Source organism: Ranitomeya imitator, chromosome 2 (genome assembly GCF_032444005.1).
Source record: "Ranitomeya imitator isolate aRanImi1 chromosome 2, aRanImi1.pri, whole genome shotgun sequence".
Lineage (NCBI taxonomy): Eukaryota > Metazoa > Chordata > Amphibia > Anura > Dendrobatidae > Ranitomeya > Ranitomeya imitator.
In genome coordinates, this window is record NC_091283.1 from 281,801,328 (window position 1) to 281,828,772 (window position 27,445).

Genomic DNA, 27,445 nt, shown 5'->3' on the forward strand with positions numbered 1-27,445 from the left:
TACAGAAGTTCTGTGTCAGTTTCCAGAATTAGGGCCAAATTTGCTGAATACTTTATTTCACCTCAAGGAAGAGTAGGCTGGCAGGATGAGAGAGTTTGAAAAATTTGTCTTGGACCTTGTTACCCAAACTATTTTACCTTCTTTACCCAAAGTAATGCAACTTTTTTACCCAAAGTAGTGTACCTGGTTGGGTATTACCCAAAATATTGTACCTTCTTTACCCAAAGTATTTTACATGGTTGGGTTTTCCCCAAAGTATTTTACCTTCTTTACCCACAGTATTGTACCTTGTTTTTGACCAAAGTATTTAACCTTATAAATTAATAAATGAAAGACAAAATTTTTAAACCAAAAAATTGATTTTTAATTTTCAAATTTTTAACAAACAAAACCTTTATAAATTTAAATAGTGTGGGGTGGAGATAATACTGGAGGGGCTTTCAGATTGGAACACTTCGACATTGGGAGTGTGGAGAGAGGAATGTGGTGGTGGTGACGGATCAGTAGGTAAAACAGGTGAAGGGGTGGAGAAAGAAAGAGAACGGGTGGAGATGAAACCGGGAGTAGAGTTGGGAATTTTGTAGGTTTGAGGGGTGGAGTGGAGGGATTGGGAGGCACAAGAGGAGGTGGGTGGAGAAAATGGCATGATGGGGGTTGAAGGAGACTGGTGGTAGTGGGCAGGGAGTAGAGGTTGGACAGGGAGTGGTGGCGCAGATAATGATGTGGTTGGGAACTGGTACGGGGCAGGTTGCTGGCACGGGGCAGGATGCTGGTATTGTATAGGATGGGGAGAAGGGACAGTGGCTGGAGGGGGGCAGGTGCAGGAGGAACTACCGGGGCGGGTGGAGTGGCTTGGGAGGTAACATGCGCTAGAGCAAACTGGCAGGCTTGCATTAAATGCATCTGCTGGTCAGGAGATAGCTTGTCCATGCGCTCGAGTACTGCCTGGAAAATGGAGTGGTGTGGCGATTTACTTGTAACTGAATGCATCCTATCCAGGCGTATGCAACTCAAGAATACTGTTGCCAAGCAAATTAAATCCTGCAGTCATTTGCTCAGACAACAGTTTGAGACAGTTCTGGAAGGCTGTATTCAGATGCGAGAACTCGGGCGTATAACTCTGTACCTGACCCCTCTGGCGCTGCCGCCCAGAACCTACAGGTTTTCTAGAGGTGGCAGCAGTGTGAGTGGTGGGGTAAAGGAAAAGCTACATCCTCACCAGCAGCTTCATGTAACGAAGTCTGCCACGATGCTCCAGCGCTGGTGGTTGGGACCGAGGGACCAGATGTGAGGGAAGGCAGGGAAGGTGCAGATGGGCTGTCAAAGTGTCCCGCGGTGGCGGACTCTTGAGGGATCAACACTGCAGGCTCCTGAGTGCTGCAGACGATGCTGTGAAAAAAACATATAATTAATATATTGATATTGCTTGGCCCTGGCTGAAACCCCAAAAAAGTGTTAGACATATAAACATTTTTTATTAAATGGGGTAATATTTCCCTTCTGCTCACCATCGTTGACTGGAGGAACCACAGGGCTCTTGCATACTTGTACTTGCTCCTGCGTCCTCCTGATCCACTCAGGGCTGGCATCTCCTTGTTATTCTCCTTCTTGAAGAGATCCCTGATTGTGTAGAAAAGGCGGCGCGGGGTAATTGTGCCAGTAGTGAGGGGCGAATAATGGCGGAAATGTCACTGACTGAGGAGAAGTTTCCATGTAGCTTCTTCACTGTGGATATCATTCCCTGAGGCCCCTGATCATGTGACCCCTGACTCCTCCCCTCCTGTGACCTCATCACAGGTCCTGTGCGCACAGAGCAGCCATATTTGTGGAGTGCGGCTCTGCGGGTGGAGGTATGTGGAGATTCCTCATTACTGAGTGTGGGGGACATTAACCCCTTCAGCACTGAGACTCTTGGGGTTTTGTTTCCTGTAATAGATACATACGACCCAACTATGGAACACAGGAAGTGAGGAAATGTATTGTTCTCACAGTACAGGGCCCCTCTCTTGGCCCCCACACAGTGTAATGCCCCCAATATGCCCTTCATGCAGTATATATGATGCCCCACACAGTATAATGCCTCCATAATCCCCTGTAAGCAGGTGACAGGATACAACACACCGACAAACACAAGGTGGAAGTAACCAATATAAAAATCAAGGTGACCTGACCTGGTGTACCATCCATCTATTTTGTTCATGCAAAATTCCCAAACAATTATATTGGAGGGATACAGTGGTATAGGCATAAGATAAAATCAAAATATTTTATTATTAATTAAAAGGATGGTTGCATATAAAATTTAAACATGAGATCAGCGCTGATATCTCATCTCCCAAGATCTTGGTACCGAGATGTCCATCTGCGCATGTGCCGCCCCCCAGCGGCCATTTTCGCGTAGTCCACCGCACAGGAAACCACGGAACTGTGAGGGCTCTGGCCTTACGCAAAATGTTGACAGAGCCCCCCCACAACACTGCCAGACACAGTGCAGCAGAGCACCGAACACAACACAGTAGCAGCAACGAGCGCAGCAGCAGTACAGGACACAGCACAGCAGCAACACCAGACACAGCGCAACACGAGTACCAGACACAGTGCAGCAGCAGCACCAGACATCGGAACACCCCCTCATCCCAGCCTGCGGCCTGCAGCATCACCCCACTCCTGCCTCCTCTAGCAGCGACCCTGGGTCCGTACTTCAATGCAGCTACCACCCCCGGTAAGCAATAAGACGCATTAATTATAAGAAGAACCACCATTTTATTAAAAATGTTTTCCCCCTTTTTTTCTCCTCAAAATTTGTGGTGCATCTTATAATCCGGAGCATCTTATAATCTGAAAAATACAGTAGACCTTTTTGCAAATATTTTAAAAAAGAAAAACTGAAATATCACATGGTCATAAGTATTCAGACCCTTTGCTCAGTATTAAGTAGAAACATCCATTTGAGTTAGTACAGCCATGAGTCTTCTTGGGAGTGATGCAACAAATTTTTCACACCTGGATTTGGGGATCCTCGGCCATTCCTCCTTGCAGATCCTCTCTAGCTCCGTCAGGTTGGATGGTGAACGTTGGTCGATGCCATTTTCAGGTCTCCCCAGAGATGCTCAATTGGGTTAAGGTCAGGGCTCTGGCTGGGCCAGTCAAGAATGGTCACAGAATTGTTCTGAAGCCACTCCTTTGTTATTTTACCTATGTGCTTAGGGTCATTGTCTTGTTGGAAGGTGAACCTTGGGGCCAAGTCTGAGGTCCAGAGCACTCTGGAAGAGGTTTTCATCCAGGATATCTCTGTACTTGGCCGCATTCATTTTTCCTTCAATGACAACCAGTCGTCCTGTCCCTGCAGCTGAAAAACACCCCCATAGCATGATTCTGCCACCACCATGTTTCACTGTTGGGATTGTATTGGGCAGGTGATGAGCAGTGCCTGGTTTTCTCCACACATACCGCTTAGAATTATCACCAAAAAGGTCTATCTTCATCTCATCAGACCAGAGAATCTTATTTCTCATAGTCTGAGAGTCCTTCATGTGTTTTTTAGCAAACTCTATGCGGGCTTTCATATGTCTTACTGAGTAGAGGTTTCCGTTGGCCACTCTGCCATAAAGGCCCAACTGGTCGAGCGCTGCAGTGATAGTTGACTTTGTGGAACTTTCTCCCATCTGCCTACTGCATTTTCACGCCACCAATAACCAAGAGTGGACAAAAAAGTTTGGTGTTATCATTCATATTCTCTGAAAAAAAGGCCGCAAAAGCAAAAATTCTGCCGGGGTATGTAAGCTTTTGAGCACAACTGTATGTAGCCTCAGTACTCACAATGCACAGACTGGAGCAATTCACCTTGGGAACAGGGTTGGGTGAGTATTGTGTGTGTTATTTTTAAAGGGAACCTGTCACCCCAAAGTGGAAGGTGAGCTAAACCCACCAGCATCAGGGGCTTATCTACAGCGTTCTGTAATGCTGTAGATAAGCCCCCGATGTATCCTGAAAGATGAGAAAAAGAGGTTAGATTATACACACCGAGGGGCGGTCCCGCTGGGCTCCGGTCCGATGGGCGTCGCGGTCCGGTTCGGAGCCTCCCATTTCCGTAGAATGACGTCTTCTTCTTGTCTTCACGCTGCGGCTCCAGCGCAGGCGCACTTTGCCCTATTGAGGGCAGAGCAAAGTACTGCAGTGCGCAGGCGCCGGGCCTCTCTGACCTTTCCCTGCGCCTGCGCACTGCAGTACTTTGCTCTGCCCTCAACAGGGCAGACAAAGTACGCATGCACCGGAATCGCAGCGTGAAGACAAGAAGAGGACGTCATCGTAAGAACATGGGAGGCCCCAGACCGGACCGCGACGCCCATCGGACCGGAGCCCAGCAGGACCGCCCCTCGGTGAGTATAATCTAACCTCTTTTTATCATCTTTCCGGATAAATCGGGATCTTATCTACAGCATTACAGAATGCTGTAGATAAGCCCCTGATGCCGGTGGGCTTAGCTCACCCTCCATTTTGGGGGTGACAGGTTCCCTTTAAATATCAGGAATTGCGAGGCATAGTATTAAGAAAAGAGATGTTTGGGCTCTCATATTGAGTGTATGGCTGGTAGGGGCCATTATACTGAGTAAAGGGCTGTTGCGGACTGTAAATGCTTCCATACTGAGTGTGGTCCTTATTTTGTGTAGAAGGTTGTGGTGTCCATAATACTGTGAGGTGCTGTGGGGGCCGTCTTACTGTGTGGGGTCTGTGGTGGCCATAATACTGTGTGAGGTGCTGTGGAGCCATCATACTGTGTGGGGTCTGTGGTGGCCTTCATACTGTGTGGGAGAACTCATTTTGAGCTACATGGGCACACAGAACAAATTCCTTGTGATTAGTAAGATAGGGATAAATAAGTGAGAAATACAGATGGTCTATCTGGTTGCAGTCCTGAATTGATATAGCGTTGTGTGCCAGGAGGGAGTTCATTCTGAAGGAAAGCAAAGATATAATGGCAGTGAGAATCTGGATTGCAGGCAGAGAGAATAGCAGATATAAAAAGAAAAGAGAGGTTCTTAGCTCAGGTTTGCTGAACTGTTTGGCATATAACAAAAGTTAAGTAGCACCACATGTAACCGGAATGTTCCTGACTCTGCATAATGCAGAAGAAGCACTCATAAAGTGTTGTGCCTCCTATCTGATGTATATACTTCTCATCAAGTTCTTGTTAAAGGGAACCTGTCACCCCCAAAATCGATGGTGAGGTAAGCTCACCGTCATCAGGGGCTTATCTACAACATTCTGTAATGCTGTAGATAAGCCCCTGATGTATCCTGAAAGAGGAGAAAAAGACGTTAGATTATACTCACCCAGGGGCGGTCCCGCTGCGGTCTGGTCAAATGGGTGTCTCATGCTGTAGATAAGCCCCTGATGATGGTGAGCTTACCTCACCATCGATTTTGGGGGTGACAGGTTCCCTTTAAGGAAAAGGAAAGTTTATTTTTTGACTTTGGTCTCCCTCATTCATCTCCTTACCATTTGATCCAGGCCTGCCAAGTATAACGGCAGCATGTGGTCTATAAAGTCAGGAGATATCACTCCGCCAAACATGGAGTTGGAATGATGCTCAAAATCAAAGTGGACAATGAAGTTACAGACTGATCCAACTTCATTGGAAATGCCTCAAGACAAGGAAATGATGTTCAATAGTGTGTGTGGCCTCCATGTGCCTACAATGCCTGGGCATGCTCCTGATAAGGCGGCAAATGGTCTCCTGAGGGATCTCCTCCCAGACTTGGACTAAAGCATCCGCCAACTCCTGGACAGTCTGTGGTGCAATCTGATGTTGGTGGATGGTGCGAGACATGATATCCCAGATGTGTTCAATAGGATTCAGGTCTGGGGAACGGGCGGGCCAGTCCATATCTTCAACGCATCTTCAACGCAGTCCATAGCATCTTGCAGGAACTGCTCACACACAACAGCCACATGAGGTCTGGCATTGTCCTGCATTAGGAAGAACCCAGGGCCAACCGCACCAGCATATGGTCTCACAAGGGATCTGAGGATCTCATCTCGGTGCCTAATAGCAGTCAGGCTACCTCTGGTGAACACATGGAGGGCTGTGCGGCCCTCCAAAGAAATGCCACCCCACACCATTACTGACACACTGCCAAATTGATCATGCTGAAGAATGTTGCAGGCAGCAGATCGCTCTCCACAACGTCTCCAGACTCTGTCACGTCTGTCACATGTGCTCAGTGTGAACCTGTTTTCATCTGTGAAGAGCACAGGGCACCAGTGGCGAATTTGCAAATCCTGGTGCTCTGTGGCAAATGCCAAGTATCCTGCACGGTGTTGGGCTGTGAGCACAACCCCATCTGTGGAAGTCGATCACTCAGACCATCCTCATGGAGTATGTTTCTAACCATTTATGCAGACACATGCACATTTGTGGCCTGCTGGAGGTAATTTTGCAGGGCTCTGGCAGTACTCCTCCTGTTCCTCCTTGCACAAAGGCTGAGGTAGCGTTCCTGCTGCTGTGTTGTTGCCCTCCTACCGCCCCCTCCACGTCTCCTGGTGTACAGGCCTGTCTCCTGGTAGTTTATCCAGCCTCGGGACACTACGCTGACATACACAGCAAACCTTCTTGCAACAGCTCGCATTGATGCGCCATCCTGGATGAGCTGCACTACCTGAGCCACTTGTGTGGGTTGTAGGATCCGTCTCATGCTACCACAAATGAGAAAGCACAGCAACATTCAAAAGTGACCAAAACATCAGCCAGAAAGCATTGGTTGTTGTGAATTCTGTGGATGAGTTCACTTCTGTGGTCACAAGTGGTATTGCAGTCTCTGGGCTTCCTCCCTCAGGTGTTTTGGTGAGCTCGTTGGCTGCCTTGCTATTTAGCTCCACCTGAGTCTGTCTTCCTTGCTCCTTGTCAATGTTCCAGTGTTGGATCTGAGCTACTGCATCTTTCCTTGGGCTTGCTGCTCTGCTAGATAAGTGCTTCTAGTTTGTTTTCTGTTTTTTCTGTCCAGCTTGCTATTAACTTTTGCTGGAAGCTCTGAGAAGCAAAGGGGTGCACCGCCGTGCTGTTAGTTCGGCACGGTGGGTCTTTTTGCCCCTTTGCGTGGTTTTCGTTTTAGGGTTTTTTGTAGACTGCATAGTTCTCTTTGCTATCCTCGCTCTGTCTAGAATATCGGGCCTCACTTTGCTGAATCTATTTCATTCCTACGTTTGTCTTTTCATCTTGCTAACAGTCATTATATGTGGGGGGCTGCCTATTCCTTTGGGGTATTTCTCTGAGGTAAGTCAGGCTTGTATTTCTATCTTCAGGCTAGTCAGCTCCTCAGGCAGTGTCGAGTTGCATAGGTAGTTGTTAGGCGCAATCCACTGCTGCTTATAGTTGTGTGAGGATAGATTAGGTACTGCAGTCTACAGAGATTCCACGTCTCAGAGCTTGTCCTATTGTTTTTGGTTATTGCCAGATCTCTGTATGTGCGCTGATTACTGCACGCTGTGTTGCCTGATTGCCAGCCATAACAGTACAAGGAGCCACACCAATGATTCCCAATAGAGGGAAAAAAGAAATCCTGACATCATTTTTTTTTTCTTAGCTCTGTCTTCAGTCTTTTTTTTCCCCTAGACATTAGAGTGCTTCAGGACACAGCTGTGGACATGGATATTCAGGCTCTGTGCTCCTCAATGGATAATCTCGTTGTAAATGTACAAAAGATTCAAGATACTATTGATCAGAAATCGATGCTAGAACCAAGAATTCCGATTCCTGATTTGTTTTTTGGTGACAGAACTAAGTTCCTGAGCTTCAGAAATAATTGTAAGCTATTTTTGGCCTTGAAACCTCATTCTTCTGGTAATCCTATTCAACAGGTTTTGATTATTATTTCTTTTTTGCGCGGCGACCCACAGGACTGGGCGTTTTCTCTTGCGCCAGGAGACCCTGCATTGAGTAGTGTCGATGCGTTTTTCCTGGCGCTCGGATTGCTTTACGATGAGCCTAATTCAGTGGATCAGGCTGAGAAAAATCTGCTGGCTTTATGCCAGGGTCAGGATGATATAGAAGTATATTGTCAGAAATTTAGAAAGTGGTCAGTACTCACTCTGTGGAATGAATCTGCACTAGCGGCTTTGTTCAGAAAGGGTCTCTCTGAAGCTCTTAAGGATGTAATGGTGGGATTTCCTATGCCTGCTGGTTTGAATGAGTCCATGTCCTTGGCCATTCAGATCGGTCGTCGCTTGCGCGAGCGTAAATCTGTGCACCATCTGGCGGTATTGTCTGAGAGTAAACCTGAGCCTATGCAGTGCGACAGGACTATGACTAAAGTAGAACGGCAAGAACACAGACGTCTGAACAGACTGTGTTTCTATTGTGGTGATTCTACTCATGCTATTTCTAATTGTCCTAAACGCACTAGGCGGTTCGATAGCTCTGCCGTTATTGGTACTGTACAGTCCAAATTCCTTTTGTCCATTACCTTAATGTGCTCTTTGTCATCGTATTCTGTCATGGCGTTTGTGGATTCAGGCGCTGCCCTGAATCTGATGGATTTGGATTATGCTAAACGTTGTGGATTTTTCTTGGAGCCTTTGCGGTGTCCTATTCCGTTGAGAGGAATTGATGCTACACCTTTGGCCAAGAATAAGCCTCAGTACTGGGCCCAGCTGACCATGTGCATGGCTCCTGCACATCAGGAAGTTATTCGCTTTCTGGTACTGCATAATTTGCATGATGTGGTCGTGTTGGGGTTGCCATGGCTACAAACCCATAATCCAGTATTGGATTGGAACTCTATGTCGGTAACCAGCTGGGGTTGTCAGGGAGTACATGGTGATGTTCCATTTTTGTCTATTTCGTCATCCATTCCTTCTGACATCCCAGAGTTCTTGTCGGACTTTCAGGATGTATTTGAAGAGTCCAAGTCTGATGCCCTACCTCCGCATAGGAATTGTGATTGTGCTATCGATTTGATTCCTGGTAGTAAATTCCCTAAGGGTCGTTTATTTAATTTGTCCGTACCTGAACACACCGATATGCGCAGTTATGTGAAGGAGTCCCTGGAGAAGGGACATATTCGCCCATCGTCGTCACCATTGGGAGCAGGGTTCTTTTTTGTAGCCAAGAAGGATGGTTCGCTAAGACCGTGTATTGATTACCGCCTTCTTAATAAGATCACTGTTAAGTTTCAGTATCCCTTGCCATTGATTTCTGACTTGTTTGCTCGGATTAAGGGGGCTAGTTGGTTCACCAAGATAGATCTTCGTGGTGCGTATAATCTGGTGAGAATCAGGCAAGGAGATGAATGGAAAACGGCATTTAATACGCCCGAGGGTCATTTTGAGTATCTGGTGATGCCGTTTGGACTTGCCAATGCTCCATCTGTTTTTCAGTCTTTTATGCATGACATTTTCCGTGAGTATCTGGATAAATTCTTGATTGTTTACTTGGATGACATTTTGATCTTCTCTGATGATTGGGAGTCTCATGTGAAGCAAGTCAGAATGGTTTTCCAGGTACTGCGTGCTAATTCCTTGTTCGTGAAGGGATCAAAGTGTCTCTTCGGTGTGCAGAAAGTTTCATTTTTGGGGTTCATCTTTTCCCCTTCTACTATCGAGATGGATCCGGTTAAGGTTCAGGCCATCCAGGATTGGACTCAGCCGACATCTCTAAAAAGTCTGCAGAAATTCCTGGGCTTTGCTAATTTTTATCGTCGCTTCATCTGTAATTTTTCTAGCATTGCCAGACCATTGACCGATTTGACCAAGAAGGGTGCTGATTTGGTTAATTGGTCTTCTGCTGCCGTGGAAGCTTTTCAGGAGTTGAAGCGTCGTTTCTGCTGTGCCCCTGTGTTGTGTCAACCTGATGTTTCTCTTCCGTTCCAGGTCGAGGTTGATGCTTCTGAGATTGGTGCAGGGGCGGTTTTGTCACAGAGAGGTTCTGGTTGCTCAGTGTTCAAACCATGTGCTTTCTTTTCCAGGAAATTTTCTGCTGCTGAGCGTAATTATGATGTGGGCAACCGAGAGTTGCTGGCCATGAAGTGGGCATTCGAGGAGTGGCGTCATTGGCTTGAGGGTGCTAAGCATCGCGTGGTGGTTTTGACTGATCATAAGAACCTTACTTATCTTGAGTCTGCCAAGAGCTTGAATCCTAGACAGGCCCGTTGGTCGTTATTTTTTGCTCGTTTTGATTTTGTGGTTTCATACCTTCCGGGCTCTAAAAATGTGAAGGCGGATGCTCTGTCTAGGAGTTTTGTGCCCGACTCTCCGGGGTTATCTGAGCCGGCGAGTATCCTCAAGGAAGGAGTCATTGTGTCTGCCATCTCCCCTGATTTGCGGAGAGTGTTGCAGAAATTTCAGGCTAATAAACCTGATCGTTGTCCGGCCGAGAAACTGTTCGTCCCTGATAGGTGGACTAGTAAAGTTATCTCTGAACTTCATTGTTCGGTGCTGGCCGGTCATCCAGGAATCTTTGGTACCAGGGAGTTGGTTGCTAGATCCTTCTGGTGGCCATCTCTGTCACGGGATGTGCGTGCTTTTGTGCAGTCCTGTGGAATTTGTGCTAGGGCTAAGCCCTGCTGTTCACGTGCCAGTGGGTTGCTTTTGCTCTTGCCGGTCCCGAAGAGGCCTTGGACACATATTTCGATGGATTTCATTTCTGACCTTCCCATTTCTCAAAAAATGTCGGTCATTTGGGTGGTCTGTGATCGCTTTTCTAAAATGGTCCATCTGGTGCCCTTGGTTAAATTGCCTTCCTCCTCTGATTTGGTGCCTTTGTTCTTCCAGCATGTGCTTCGTTTACATGGCATTCCTGAGAATATTGTTTCTGACAGAGGTTCCCAGTTTGTCTCGAGGTTCTGGCGAGCCTTTTGTGGTAGGATGGGCATTGACCTATCTTTCTCCTCGGCCTTCCATCCTCAGACTAATGGCCAGACCGAACGAACCAATCAGACCTTGGAAACATATCTGAGATGTTTTGTTTCCGCTGACCAGGATGATTGGGTGTCATTTTTGCCGTTGGCTGAGTTCGCCCTTAATAATCGGGCCAGCTCGGCTACCTTGGTCTCTCCATTTTTCTGCAATTCTGGGTTCCATCCTCGTTTCTCTTCAGGACAGGTTGAGTCTTCGGACTGTCCTGGTGTGGATTCTGTGGTGGACAGGTTGCAGCAGATCTGGACTCAGGTGGTGGACAATTTGACCTTGTCCCAGGAGAAGGCTCAGCTTTTCGCTAATCGCAGACGCCGTGTGGGACCCCGACTTCGTGTTGGGGATCTGGTTTGGTTATCTTCTCGTCATATTCCTATGAAGGTTTCCTCTCCTAAATTTAAACCTCGTTTTATTGGTCCGTATAGGATTTCTGAGATTCTCAATCCGGTGTCTTTTCGTCTGACCCTTCCAGACTCCTTTTCCATACATAATGTATTCCATAGGTCGTTGTTGAGGAGATACGTGGCACCTATGGTTCCATCTGTGGAGCCTCCTGCCCCTGTTTTGGTGGAGGGGGAATTGGAGTATATTGTGGAGAAGATTTTGGATTCTCGTGTCTCTAGACGGAAACTCCAGTATCTGGTCAAATGGAAGGGTTATGCTCAGGAAGATAATTCCTGGGTTTTTGCCTCTGATGTCCATGCCCCAGATCTTGTTCGTGCCTTTCATGTGGCTCATCCTGGTCGGCCTGGGGGTTCTGGTGAGGGTTCGGTGACCCCTCCTCAAGGGGGGGGTACTGTTGTGAATTCTGTGGATGAGTTCACTTCTGTGGTCACAAGTGGTATTGCAGTCTCTGGGCTTCCTCCCTCAGGTGTTTTGGTGAGCTCGTTGGCTGCCTTGCTATTTAGCTCCACCTGAGTCTGTCTTCCTTGCTCCTTGTCAATGTTCCAGTGTTGGATCTGAGCTACTGCATCTTTCCTTGGGCTTGCTGCTCTGCTAGATAAGTGCTTCTAGTTTGTTTTCTGTTTTTTCTGTCCAGCTTGCTATTAACTTTTGCTGGAAGCTCTGAGAAGCAAAGGGGTGCACCGCCGTGCTGTTAGTTCGGCACGGTGGGTCTTTTTGCCCCTTTGCGTGGTTTTCGTTTTAGGGTTTTTTGTAGACTGCATAGTTCTCTTTGCTATCCTCGCTCTGTCTAGAATATCGGGCCTCACTTTGCTGAATCTATTTCATTCCTACGTTTGTCTTTTCATCTTGCTAACAGTCATTATATGTGGGGGGCTGCCTATTCCTTTGGGGTATTTCTCTGAGGTAAGTCAGGCTTGTATTTCTATCTTCAGGCTAGTCAGCTCCTCAGGCAGTGTCGAGTTGCATAGGTAGTTGTTAGGCGCAATCCACTGCTGCTTATAGTTGTGTGAGGATAGATTAGGTACTGCAGTCTACAGAGATTCCACGTCTCAGAGCTTGTCCTATTGTTTTTGGTTATTGCCAGATCTCTGTATGTGCGCTGATTACTGCACGCTGTGTTGCCTGATTGCCAGCCATAACAATTGGTACTGATATGTGGTCTGTGGTCCCCACCTGCAGAACCACTCCTTTATAGAGGGTGTCTTGATAATTTCCAATAAGTTCCATCTGTTGTCTATTCCATTTGCCAACGGCATGTGAAATTGATTGTTAAACAGTGTTGCTTCCTAAGTGGACAGTTTGATTTCGCAGAAGTTTGATTTACTTGGAGTTATATTCTGTTGTTTACGTGTTCCCTTTATGTTTTTGAGCAGTGTGTACAGTACAGACCAAAAGTTTGGACTCACCTTCTCATTTAAAGATTTTTCTGCATTTTCATGACTATGAAAATTGTAAATTCACACTGAAGGCTTTGCACACTCTTGGCATTCTCTTGATGAGCTTCAAGAGGTAGTCACCAGAAAATGGTTTTCACTTCACAGTTGTGCCCTGTCAGGTTCAATAAGTGGGATTTCTTCCCGTATAAATGGGGTTGGGACCATCAGTTGTGTTGCACAGAAGACTGGTGGATACACAGCTGATAGTCCTACTGAATAGACTGTTAGAATTTGTATTATGGCAAGAAAAAAGCAGCTAAGTAAAGAAAAACGAGTGGCCATCATTGCTTTAAGAAATGAAGGTCAGTCAGTCCAAAAAATTGGGAAAACTTTGAAAGTGTCCCCAAGTGCAGTGGCAAAAATCATCAAGCGCTACATAGAGACTGGCTCACATGAGGACCAGCCCAGGAAAGGAAGGCCAAGAGTCACCTCTGCTTCTGAGAATAAGTTTATCCGAGTCACCAGTCTCAGAAATCGCAGGTTAACAGCAGCTCAGATTAGAGACCAGGTCAATGCCACACAGTTCTAGCAGCAGACACATCTCTGCAACAACTGTTAAGAGGAGACTTTGTGCAGCAGGCCTTCATGGTAAAATAGCTGCTAGGAAACCACTGCTAAGGACAGGCAACAAGCAGAAGAGACTTGTTTTGGCTAAAGAACACAAGGAATGGACATTAGACCAGTGGAAACCTGTGCTTTGGTCTGATGAGTCCAAATTAGAGATCTTTGGTTCCAACCACCGTGTCTTTGTGCGACGCAGAAAAGGTGAACAGATGGACTCTACATGCCTGGTTCCCACCGTGAAGCATGGAAGAGGTGTGATGGTGTGGGGGTGCTTTGCTGGTGACACTGTTGGGGATTTATTCAAAATTGAAGGCATACTGAGCCAGCATAGCTACCACAGCATCTTGCAGCGGCATGCTATTCCATCCGGTTTGCATTTAGTTGGACCATCATTTATTTTTCAACAGGACAACGACCCCAAACACACCTCCAGGATGTGTAAGGGCTATTTGACCAAGAAGGAGAGTGATTATGGTGCTACGTCAGATGACCTGGCCTCCAGTCACCAGACCTGAACCCAGTCGAGATGGTTTGGGGTGAGCTGGACCGCAGAGTGAAGGCAAAAGGGCCAACATCTGCTAAGCATCTATGGGAACTCCTTCAAGATTGTTGGAAGACCATTCCCGGTGACTACCTCTTGAAGCTCATCAAGAGAATGACAAGAGTGTGCAAAGCAGTCATCACAGCAAAAGGTGGCTACTTTGAAGAACCTAGAATATAAGACATATTTTCAGTTGTTTCACACTTTTTTGTTAAGTATATAATTCCATATGTGTTAATTCATAATTTTGAATTTGAATGAATTTTGATAATTTTGATCAGTGTGAATGTACAATTTTCATAGTCATGAAAATACAGAAAAATCTTTAAATGAGAAGGTGTGTCCAAACTTTAGGTCTATACTGTGTACATATATACACTGCTCAAAAAATAAAGGGAACACTAAAATACCACATCCTAGATATCTCTGAATGAAATATTCCAGTTGCAATTTTTTATTCATTGCATAGTGGAATGTGTTCAGATCAATAAAACATAACAATTATCAATGTAAATCAAAATGAATATCCCATGGAGGTCTGGATTTGGAATGATATTCAAAATCAAAGTGGAAAATCAAATTAGAGGCTGATCCAATTTCAGTGGAAATGCCTCATGACAACGAAAAGATGCTCAGTGTTGTGTGTGGCCTCCACGTGCCTGTATGACCTCCCTACTGTACAACGCCTGGGCATGCTCCTGATGAGGCGGCCGATGGTCTCCTAAATGATCTCCTCCCAGACCTGGACTAAAGCACCCGCCAACTCCAGGACAGTCTGTGGTGCAACGTGATGTTGGTGGATGGAGCGAGACATGATGTCCCAGATGTGCTCAATCTGATTCAGGTCTGGGGGACAGGCGGGCCAGTCCATAGCTTCAATGCCTTCATCTTGCAGGAACTGCTGACACACTTCAGCCACCTGAGGTCTGGCATTCCTGCATTAGGAGGAACCCAGGGCCAACGGCACCAGCATATAGTCTCACAAGGGGTCTTAGGATCTCATCTCGGTACCTAATGGCAGTCAGGCTACCTCTGGCGAGCACATGGAGAGCTGTGCGGCCCTCCAAAGATATGCCACCCCACACCATTACTGACCCACTGCCAAACCGGTCATGCTGAAGGATGTTGCAGGCAGCAGATTGCTCTCCACCGCATCTCCAGACTGTCACGTCTGTCACATGTGCTCAGTGTGAACCTGCTTTCATCTGTGAAGAGCACAGGGCGCCAGTGGCGTATTTGCCAAACCTGGTGTTCTGTGTCAAATGCCAAGCGTCATACACGGTGTTGGGCTGTGAGCACAACCCCCATCTGTGGATATCGGGCACTCAGACCATCCACATAGAGTTGGTTTCTAATCGTTTGTGCAGAGACATGCACATATGTGGCCTGCTGGAGGTCATTTTGCAGAGCTCTGGCAGTTCTCCTCCTGTTCCTCCTTGCACAAAGGCGCAGGTAGCGGTCCTGCTGCTGCATTGTTGCCCTCCTACAGCCCCTTCCACGTCTCCTGGTGTACTGGCCTGTCTCCTGGTAGCGCCTCCAGCCTCGAGACACTACGCTGACAGACACAGCAAACCTTCTTGTCACAGCTCGCATTGATGTGCCATCCTGGATGAGCTGCACTACATGAGTCACTTGTGTGGGTTGTAGAGTCTGTCTCATGCTACCATGAGTGTGAAAGCACAACCAACATTCAAAAGTGACCAAAACATCAGCCAGAAAGCATTGGTACTGAGATGTGTTCTGTGGTCCCCACCTGTAGAACCATTCCTTTATTGAGGGTATCTTGATAATTGCCAATAATTTCCATCTGTTGCCTATTCCATTTGCACAACAGCATGTGAAATTGATTGTCAATCAGTGTTGCTTCCTAAGAGGACAATTTGATTTCACAGAAGTTTGATTTACTTTGAGTTATATTCTATTGTTTAAGTGTTCCCTTTATTTTTTTGAGCAGTGTGTGTATATGTGTATACATATATATATATATATATATATTTTCCTTTGGGGGTCCAGTTCCTTCGTTTGCTGTCAGAATTGTGATTTCTATCTGCTCCACACTGTATAGGATAATAGGGCATAATAAAGTTGTTATGGACGTGACTTAACTTACATTGTGCAGTGACAATGTTTTCCATATAGTGACAGATATTTCTTGTTGCTAAAACTGTGATTTTTTTGTCACGTTTAACCCTTTTTAACCCCTTCCCGACCTGTGACACAGCGTATGCGTCATGAAAGTCGGTGCCAATCCGACCTGTGACGCATATGCTGTGTCACAGAAAGATCGCGTCCCTGCAGATCGGGTGAAAGGGTTAACTCCCATTTCACCCGATCTGCAGGGACAGGGGGAGTGGTAGTTTAGCCCAGGGGGGGTGGCTTCACCCCCTCGTGGCTACGATCGCTCTGATTGGCTGTTGAAAGTGAAACTGCCAATCAGAGCGATTTGTAATATTTCACCTAAAAAAATGGTGAAATATTACAATCCAGCCATGGCCGATGCTGCAATATCATCGGCCATGGCTGGAAATACTAATGTGCCCCCACCCCACCCCACCGATCGCCCCCCCAGCCCCCCGATCTGTGGCCCGCTCCCCTCCGTCCTGTGCTCCGCTCCCCCGTCCTCCTGTCCGCTCCCCCGTGCTCCAATCACACCCCCCCGTGCTCCAATCAAACCCCCCCGCACTCCGATCCCCCCCCGTGCTCCGAACCACCCCCCCTGCACACCGATCCCCCCCCCTGCACACCGATCCACCCGCCCGCACACCGATCACTCTCCCCCTTGCTCCGATCCCTCCCCCCCCGTGCTCCGACGCCCCCCCGTGCCCTGATCTCCCCCCCCTGTGCCCTGATCTCCCCCCCTTATACTTACCGATCCTGGCGGGGTCCGTCAGTCTTCTTCCCCGAGCGCCGCCATGTTCCAAAATGGCGGGCGCATGCGCAGTGCGCCCGCCGAATCTGCCGGCCGGCAGATTCGTTCCAATGTGAATTTTGATCACTGTGATATAATCTATCACAGTGGTCAAAATAAAAAAACAGTAAATGACCCCCCCCATTTGTCCCCCATAGATAGGGACAATAATAAAATAAAGAATTTTTTTTTTTTTTTCACTAAGGTTGGAGTTAGAACTAGGGTTAGGGTTAGGGTTAGGGGTAGGGTTAGGGGTAGGGGTAGGGGTAGGGTTAGGGGTAGGGTTAGGGTTAGGGTTAGGGGTAGGGTTAGGGTTAGGGGTAGGGTTAGGGGTAGGGTTAGGGTTAGGGGTAGGGTTAGGGTTAGGGGTAGGGTTTCGGTATGTGCACACGTATTCTGGTCCTCTGCGGATTTTTCTGCAGCGGATTTGATAAATCCGCAGTGCTAAACCGCTGCGGATTTATGGCAGATTTACCGCGGTTTTTCTGCGCATTTCACTGCGGTTTTACAACTGCGATTTTCTATTGGAGCAGTTGTAAAACCGCTGTGGAATCCGCAGAAAGAAGTGACATGCTGCGGAATGTAAACCGCTGCGTTTCCGTGCAGTTTTTCCGCAGCATGTGTACAGCGATTTTTGTTTCCCATAGGTTTACATTGAAATGTAAACTCATGGGAAACTGCTGCGGATCCGCAGCGTTTTCCAAAGCGTGTGCACATACCTTTAGAATTAGGCTATGTGCACACGGTGCGGATTTGGCTGCGGATCCGCAGCGGATTGGCCGCTGCGGATCCGCAGCAGTGTTCCATCAGGTTTACAGTACCATGTAAACCTATGGAAAACCAAATCCGCTGTGCCCATGGTGCGGAAAATACCGCACGGAAACGCTGCGTTGTATTTTCCGCAGCATGTCAATTCTTTGTGCGGATTCCGCAGCGTTTTACACCTATTCCTCAATAGGAATCCGCAGGTGGAATCCGCAGGTGAAATCCGCAGGTAAAACGCAGTGCCTTTTACCTGCGGATTTTTCAAAAATGGTGCGGAAAAATCTCACACGAATCCGCAACGTGGGTACATAGCCTTAGGGTTAGGGTTGGGTTGGAATTAGGGTTGTGGTTAGGGTTAGGGGTGTGTTGGGGTTAGGGTTGTGGTTAGGGGTGTGTTGCGGTTAGGGTTGTGGTTAGGGTTACGGCTACAGTTGGGATAAGGGTTAGGGGTGTGTTGGCGTAAGAATTGAGGGGTTTCCACTGTTTAGGCACATCAGGGGGTCTCCAAACGCAACATGGCGCCACCATTGATTCCAGCCAATCTTTTATTCAAAAAGTCAAATGGTGCTCCTTCCCTTCCGAGCCCCGACGTGTGCCCAAACAGTGGTTTACCCCCACATATGGGGTATCAGTGTACTCAGGACAAACTGGGCAACAATTACTGGGGTCCAATTTCTCCTGTTACCCTTGAGAAAATAAAAAATTGCTTGCTAAAACATCATTTTTGAGGAAAGTAAAATGATTTTTTATTTTCACGGCTCTGCGTTGTAAACGTCTGTGAAGCACTTGGGGGTTCAAAGTGCTCACCACATATCTAGATAAGTTCCTTGGGGGGTCTAGTTTCCAAAATGGGGTCACTTGTGGGGGGTTTCTACTGTTTAGGCACACCAGGGGCTCTGCAAACGCAACGTGACGCCCGCAGACCATTCCATCAAAGTCTGCATTTCAAAACGTCACTACTTGACTTCCGAGCCCCGACATGTGCCCAAACAGTGGTTTACCCCCACATATGGGGTATCAGCGTACTCAGGACAAACTGGGCAACAATTACTGGGGTCCAATTTCTCCTGTTACCCTTGAGAAAATAAAAAATTGCTTGCTAAAACATCATTTTTGAGGAAAGAAAAATGATTTTTTATTTTCACGGCTCTGCGTTGTAAACGTCTGTGAAGCACTTGGGGGTTCAAAGTGCTCACCACATATCTAGATAAGTTCCTTGGGGGGTCTAGTTTCCAAAATGGGGTCACTTGTGGGGGGTTTCTACTGTTTAGGCACACCAGGGGCTCTGCAAACGCAACGTGACGCCCGCAGACCATTCCATCAAAGTCTGCATTTCAAAAGTCACTACTTCCCTTCTGAGCCCCGACGTGTGCCCAAACAGTGGTTTACCCCCACATATGGGGTATCAGCGTACTCAGGAGAAACTGGACAACAACTTTTGGGGTCCAATTTCTCCTGTAACCCTTGGGAAAATAAAAAATTCTGGGCTAAAAAATTATTTTTGAGGAAAGAAAACGTATTTATTATTTTCACTGCTCTGTGTTATAAACTTCTGTGAAGCACTTGGGGGTTCAAAGTGCTCACCTCACATCTAGATAAGTTCCTTTCGGGGTCTAGTTTCTAAAATGGGGTCACTTGTGGGGGGTTTCTACTGTTTAGCCACATCAGGGGCTCTGCAAACGCAACGTAACGCCCGCAGAGCATTCCATCAAAGTCTGCATTTCAAAATGTCACTACTTGACTTCCGAGCCCCGACATGTGCCCAAACTGTGGTTTACCCCCACATATGGGGTATCAGCGTACTCAGGAGAAACTGTACAACAACTTTTGGGGTCAAATTTCTCCTGTTACCCTTGGGAAAATAATAAATTGCAGGCTAAAAAATCATTTTAGAGAAAATAAAATTTTTATTTTATTTTCATGGCTCTGCGTTATAAACTTCTGTGAAGCACTTGGAAGTTCAAAGTCCTCACCACACATCTAGATTAGTTCCTTTGGGGGTCTAGTTTCCAAAATGGGGTCATATGTGGGGGATCTCCAATGTTTAGGCACACAGGGGCTCTCCAAACGTGACATGGTGTCCGCTAATGATTGGAGCTAATTTTCCATTTAAAAAGCCAATTGGCGTGCCTTCCCTTCCGAGCCCTGCTGTGCGCCCAAACAGTGGTTTACCCCCACATATGGGGTATCAGCGTACTCAGGACAAACTGGACAACAACATTTGCGGTCCAATTTCTCCTATTACCCTTGGCAAAATAGGAAATTCAAGGCTAAAAATCATTTTTGAGGAAAGAAAAATTATTTTTTATTTTCATGGCTCTGCATTATAAACTTCTGTGAAGCACCTGGGGGTTTAAAGTGCTCAATATGCATCTAGATAAGTTCCTTGGGGGGTCTAGTTTCCAAAATGGGGTCACTTGTGGGGGAGATCCAATGCATAGGCACACAGGGGCTCTCTAAACGCGACATGGTGTCCGCTAACAATTGGAGCTAATTTTCCATTCAAAAAGTCAAATGGCGCGCCTTCCCTTCCGAGCCCTGCCGTGTGCCCAAACAGTGGTTTACCCCCACATATGAGGTATCGGCGTACTCGGGAGAAATTGCCCAACAAATTTTAGGATTCATTTTATCCTATTGCCCATGTGAAAATGAAAAACTGAGGCGAAAAGAATTTTTTTGTGAAAAAAAAAGTACTTTTTCATTTTTACAGATCAATTTGTGAAGCACCTGAGGGTTTAAAGTGCTCAATATGCATCTAGATAAGTTCCTTGGGGGGTCTAGTTTCCAAAATGGGGTCATTTGTGGGGGAGCTCCAATGTTTAGGCACACGGGGGCTCTCCAAACACGACATGGTGTCCGCTAACGATGGAGATAATTTTTCATTCAAAGAGTCAAATGGCGCTCCTTCCCTTCCCAACCTTACCATGTGCCCAAACAGTGGTTTACCTCCACATGTGAGGTATCGGTGTACTCATGAGAAATTGCCCAACAAATTTTAGGATCCATTTTATCCTGTTGCCCATGTGAAAATGAAAAAAATTGAGGCTAAAAGAATTTTTTTGTGAAAAAAAAGTACTTTTTCATTTTTACGGATCAATTTGTGAAGCCCCCGGGGGTTCAAAGTTCTCACTATGCATCTAGATAAGTTCCTTGGGGCGTCTAGTTTCCAAAATGGGGTCACGTGTGGGGGAGCTCCAATTTTTAGGCACACGGGGGCTCTCCAAACGTGACATGGTGTCCGCTAAAGAGTGGAGCCAATTTTTCATTCAAAAAGTCAAATGGCGCTCCTTCCCTTCCAAGCCCTGCCGTGCGCCCAAACAGTGGTTTACCCCCACATATGAGGTATCAGCGTACTCAGGACAAATTGGACAACAACTTTCGTGGTTCAGTTTCTCCTTGTACCATTGGGAAAATAAAAAAAATGTTGGTAAAAGATAATTTTTGTGACTAAAAAGTTAAATGTTCATTTTTTCCTTCCATGTTGCTTCTGCTGCTGTGAAGCACCTGAAGGGTTAAAAAACTTCTTGAATGTGGTTTTGAGCACCTTGAGGGGTGCATTTTTTAGAATGGTGTCACTTTTGGGTATTTTCATCCATATAGACCCCTCAAACTGACTTCAAATGTGAGGTGGTCCCTAAAAAAAATGGTTTTGTAAATTTCGTTGTAAAAATGAGAAATCGCTGGTCAAATTTTAACTCTTATAACTTCCTAGCAAAAAAAAATGTTGTTTCCAAAATTGTGCTGGTGTAAAGTAGACATGTGGGAAATGTTATTTATTAACTATTTTGTGTCACATAACTCTCTGGTTTAACAGAATAAAAATTCAAAATGTGAAAATTGCGAAATTTTCAAAATTTTCGCCAAATTTCCGTTTTTATCACAAATAAACGCAGAATTTATTGACCTAAATTTACCACTAACATGAAGCCCAATATGTCACGAAAAAACAATCTCAGAACCGCTAGGATCCGTTGAAGCGTTCCTGAGTTATTACCTCATAAAGGGACACTGGTCAGAATTGCAAAAAACGGCCAGGTCATTAAGGTCAAAATAGGCTGGGTCATGAAGGGGTTAAAAATACCTCTAATCAGTGCGATCATACAACATCCAAGCCTCTGATGGCTCCGGTGATGCCCTGTACTACTGTAGTGCCGTGTATCATCACTGCTGTCAGTGTAATACTAACGGCCCCATACACATGAGATAAGTGTTGGCTGAACGGTCATTTGGCAGACGGCCATCTCTCCTGACTGCCCCACACACACAAATATTCCAGCTTTCCTGTGGTCTGTATGAGAGAGTCGCCTCCAGACTCCTCTAGCGGAGGATTATCTACAGGAAGAACAAATGGATTATCCTCTGAAATTCAGGATGTCAGATCCTTCTCTGCCCTGACATCATCTGTCGGGAGGCTCCCAAATGCATTATATGGTCGCCCAAACCCCCAAAATCAGTGATTTCATGTAACTTTACTCTAATGTGTATGGGGGCATTAAAAGGTGACTTATTGGACGCTGCCTCTAGTTCGTTCAAGTAGACCTTCGGACATTGCAGCCCAGACACCATTATTAGGCATGTAAGTATCGTAGTAACTAGGCCGCCCCATACTATTGAGTACTTGGGGGCGGAGGGCATTCAGCCGAACTCTGTCACACCTTCTTAGATGCCATGTTTGCTTTTGACAGCAGCAAGTGGTTAAACTGCCAGGGTGTTTGTTGCAGCTGCCCCTGTGCGGTCCCTGTGGTGTACATCTATGTTCTGGGGCCCAAAAGGGTTCATTTAAAAAAGAAAAAAAAATGTTTAACATGGTAAAAAATTATAAAATGTGTCTTCTGCTTTTTTTTTGTTTTTTTATTCTTTTAACAAGAATTCTTGGAGCCAATTTTCTTTTGAAACATTTTAATATCTGCTTTTTTTCGGGAGTTTTCTTGTAATATAGGAATGCCTATGGCCAGAAATAAACCCCATAAAATGCTTTACATGGAGAGTTTGGTATCATATTATTTCTATCCGCTGTGTTTGTGCAAACAAAAAAATCTCTTATGAAAGCCTCAAACTTCTGTGTGTGAATCAGAGCTGAGATCTAACGTGATAGAAGATTACAGTGCGGGGAAGACGGGAAACCTTCATATAGACGGCCGGTGGTGATGGAGTCAGTGATGGACTCTGGACAAATGTTCCTAGAGCCGTAGTAGAAGATGAAGATGTCGTCCTCATCATGAAGTAGTTATTTCTCCTGTCACGTGTAATGAATATCTCCTGCAATATTGCTAATGCCGATTCCAGTGTCGGTAAATGAGACGAGAATTAACGTTATGGAAGATGTCTATGAGGAACGTATTCAGCTGCCGACTCCGAGGGAGAAACTGCTTGTTGTCTGTGGCCTAAATATATAGGTTTTATTAGTAGATCTAAAGAAGAAAACTAAATACTGTAAAATAATAAATCTCCTCATATGTTTCCCTTATTATCTCCAGTAATTGTATTATTACACAGAATTTTATGATGTAACATCGGATGATATTCTTCACATTCAGGTCTCTACAATATCGGATCCTCTCAGTGAAGATCTTCTATATAAGGGAATTTTCCTGATTTACCCATCAATCATTGATATGGACAGAGACAAGATAGTGGAAAGGATATTACACCTCACCCTAGAGATCGTCTTCCGTCTTACTGGAGAGGTGAGAGATTCTGATGACGTCACATTACATCATTCTTATCTATGGGAATAACAGATGGACAGAACTCGAGAGGTGAGGACTCTGGAAATGTCTGTAGTGAGATTTTTTTTTTAATGTGTCTCTCCCATAACCAGGATTACATACTAGTGAAAACAACCTCTAATGATCACTGTCAGGACCCTGTGCCTGAGGGATGGGGAAGACCCCTGAGCCCAATCACAGGGCCTCCACCTCACCCCCTGATACATGAGGACATCAATGACCAGAAGATCCTAGAACTCACCTACAAGATGATTGAGCTGCTGACTGGAGAGGTGACACTACTGGGAATGCTGGGAAATTATTCAGTAAGAAGGGATTGGGGGAATGATGGTATCATTGGATGTGTCAGGTTCCTATAAGGTGTCAGGATGTCGCCATCTATTTCTCCATGGAGGAGTGGGAGTATTTAGAAGGACACAAAGATCTGTACAAGGACGTCATGATGGAGGTTCCCCAGCCCCTCACATCACCAGGTAATAGACAGAACTATATACACACGGCCTATAATTATCTGTATGTAAAGAACGATTTCAGTCCTTGTATGTGTTTCCTCCAGATCTATCCAGTAAGGGGACAACACCAGAGAGATGTCCTCATCTTCTTCCACAAGACTGTAAACAAGAAGATCCCAATGTTCCTCTGGATCATCAGGTAGATGGAGAGAAGGTGTCATGAAATCTCCCTTAGGCCGGTTTCACACGTTCATTTTTTTCTGGTACTGGACAAACTGGTACCGGAGATATCAGTGTCCGTGTGCATAATACTTGCGGTACACGTGTGGCAACCGCGTGCCGCATCAGTACCACCCAGACGGCCGCCGGGGTTGAAGTGCTACTGTAAGCGCTGTTCCCCGGTGGCGGGTGCTGAAGACAGCTCTCATCGTTCTCCCCTGCTCCGTCAGCGTTGGCAGAAGAGAATTATGAGAGTTATATTAAAGTCAGAACGATGACAGCAGGTGGGGGCTTTTGGGACTCTTAGGCCGGCGTCACACACAGCGTAAAACAATACGGTCCGTATATTACGGCCGTAATACGCTGAAAAGTCCCGAAAAAAGTGGTCCGTAGCTCCTCCGTAGGCAGGGTGTGTCAGCGTTTTTTGCGCATGGCATCCTCCGTATGTAATCCGTATGGCATCCGTACTGCGTGGTTTTCTCGCAGGCTAGCAAAACCAACATACCGCTATAGAAGTGATCCATGTGTCCCAAAAAGAAAAGAAAATATATATATACTGTCTATATATATATATATATATATATATATATATATATATATATATATATATATGTGTCAGTAGACACATATATTAGAGAGAAAAGCCGGTAATTCAGTGCGGTGTACAGTAAAATCACACTGACAGCTTACAGTAGAATAGGTAGAATAAATGTGTACACATAGAATAGGTATATATATATATATGTCAGTGAGACACATATATGTATATATATTAATATTTATTCCAGCGCTAGACAGCTTGAAAGCCGGTAATTCAATTACCGGCTTTTTCCTTCTTCCTAAAACCCGACATGATTTGAGACATGGTTTACATACAGTAAACCATGTCTTCTCTCCATTTTTTTTGCAGATTCCACACTACTAATGTCAGTAGTGTGTATCTGCAAAATTTGGCCGTTCTAGCTCTTAAAATAAAGGGTTAAATGGCGGAAAAAATTGGCGTGGGCTCCCGCGCAATTTTCTCCGCCAGAGTAGTAAAGCCAGTGACTGAGGGCAGATATTAATAGCCTGGAGAGGGTCCACGGTTATTGGCCCCCCCTGGCTAAAAATATCTGCCCCCAGCCACCCCAGAAAAGGCACATCTGGAAGATGCGCCTATTCTGGCACTTGGCCACTCTCTTCCCATTCCCGTGTAGCGGTGGGATATGGGGTAATGAAGGGTTAATGCCACCTTGCTATTGTAAGGTGACATTAAGCCTAATTAATAATGGAGAGGCATCAATTATGACACCTATCCATTATTAATCCAATACTAGTAAAGGGTTAAATAAAACACAAACACATTTTTTAAAATTATTTTAATGAAATAAAAACAATGGTTGTTGCAGTATTTTATTCAACGCCCAATCCAGTCACTGAAGACCCTCGTTCTGTGAGTAAAAAAACATAATAAACCAACAATATACTTACCCTCCGCAGATCTGTAACGTCCAACGATGTAAATCCTTCTGAAGGGGTTAAAACATTTTGCAGCAAGGAGCTGTGCTAATGCACGCTGCTCCTCGCTGCAAAACCCCAGGGAATGAGGCTAAAAATAGATCAATGATCTATATTTAGCTACATTTGCGGTGAGGCGCCCTCTGCTGGCTGTTCATAGATCGTGGGAAATTACCTAGAAAGCCAGGGAGCTTTCTAGGTAATTTCCCACGATCTATGAACAGCCAGCAGAGGGCGCCTCACCGCAAATGTAGCTAAATATAGATCATTGATCTATTTTTAGCCTCATTCCCTGGGGTTTTGCAGCGAGGAGCAGCGTGCATTAGCACAGCTCCTTGCTGCAAAATGTTTTAACCCCTTCAGAAGGATTTACATCGTTGGACGTTACAGATCTGCGGAGGGTAAGTATATTGTTGGTTTATTATGTTTTTTTACTCACAGAACGAGGGTCTTCAGTGACTGGATTGGGCGTTGAATAAAATACTGCAACAACCATTGTTTTTATTTCATTAAAATAATTTTAAAAAATGTGTTTGTGTTTTATTTAACCCTTTACTAGTATTGGATTAATAATGGATAGGTGTCATAATTGACGCCTCTCCATTATTAATTAGGCTTAATGTCACCTTACAATAGCAAGGTGGCATTAACCCTTCATTACCCCATATCCCACCGCTACACGGGAATGGGAAGAGAGTGGCCAAGTGCCAGAATAGGCGCATCTTCCAGATGTGCCTTTTCTGGGGTGGCTGGGGGCAGATATTTTTAGCCAGGGGGGGGCCAATAACCGTGGACCCTCTCCAGGCTATTAATATCTGCCCTCAGTCACTGGCTTTACTACTCTGGCGGAGAAAATTGCGCGGGAGCCCACGCCAATTTTTTCCGCCATTTAACCCTTTATTTTAAGAGCTAGAACGGCCAAATTTTGCAGATACACACTACTGACATTAGTAGTGTGGAATCTGCAAAAAAAATGGAGAGAAGACATGGTTTACTGTATGTAAACCATGTCTCAAATCATGTCGGGTTTTAGGAAGGAGAAGGAAAAAGCCGGTAATTGAATTACCGGCTTTCAAGCTGTCTAGCGCTGGAATAAATATTAATATATATACATATATGTGTCTCACTGACATATATATATATATATACCTATTCTATGTGTACACATTTATTCTACCTATTCTACTGTAAGCTGTCAGTGTGATTTTACTGTACACCGCACTGAATTACCGGCTTTTCTCTCTAACAGCGCTGCGTATTTCTCGCAAGTCACACTGCTTGTCCGTGTGTAATCCGTATTTTTCACGCTTCCATAGACTTTCATTGGCGTATTTCTTGCGCAGTACGGTGACAAACGCAGCATGCTGCGATTTTGTACGGCCGTAGAAAGCCGTATAATACTGATCAGTAAAATACGGCAAATAGGAGCAGGGGCATAGAGAATAATTGTGCCGTATTTTTTGCGAGTTTTACGGACGTAGATTCTGCGCTCTTACGTCCGTAAAACTCGCATGTGTGACGGCGGCCTTACTCCCATCATCCGACACTTGCTGCCGCTAATAACAGTGACAGCAGGGGTGGATGATTGGGATATTCCTCAGCTGCCACTTGCGATATAATGAAATAAATGAATGAAAAACCTGGTATGGGTTCCCCCCTATTTTCTTGAACCAACCAGGCAAATCTCACAGCTGGGGGCTGCACCCCTCAGCTGTCAGCTTCAGTAAGGTTGGTTATCAAGAATAGAGGGTGTGAAGATCTGAGGTTGTGGGTTATAAAAATCACCTATGCAGGTTAACGATGCTACAAATTTTTTTATTCCATACATCCATGGTTGTACAACAAATCCAGGTAGATGGCCAACATACAATGTCCTCAGTTCACAAGTTCCCAATCTGAGATCGGTAGTTCCACTGGCTCCATACCAGGCGATGCCCACTGTCTCCCAACGTTTGGTTGGCCCACAGATTTTGTATCGCCAGCTGGTATAGTGTGCAGTCACAGCCTATGTTCCTCCAGAC

The 27,445-nt window shown here is 45.7% G+C and overlaps 1 protein-coding gene across 1 annotated transcript in view; it reads left to right on the plus strand.

Annotated features, from left to right (window-relative positions):
* The first annotated feature begins 1,799 nt into the window (after positions 1–1,799).
* The window catches only part of LOC138663152 (oocyte zinc finger protein XlCOF6-like), a 57,206-nt gene continuing 31,560 nt past the window's right edge, over positions 1,800–27,445 (plus strand). Inside the window, exons 1-5 of the mRNA XM_069749297.1 lie at positions 1,800–1,850; positions 23,065–23,214; positions 23,349–23,528; positions 23,606–23,729; positions 23,813–23,907. Of these exons, the coding sequence (XP_069605398.1) occupies positions 23,143–23,214; positions 23,349–23,528; positions 23,606–23,729; positions 23,813–23,907 (471 nt within the window). The 5' untranslated portion in view covers positions 1,800–1,850; positions 23,065–23,142. The remainder of the gene's footprint in view (positions 1,851–23,064; positions 23,215–23,348; positions 23,529–23,605; positions 23,730–23,812; positions 23,908–27,445) is intronic.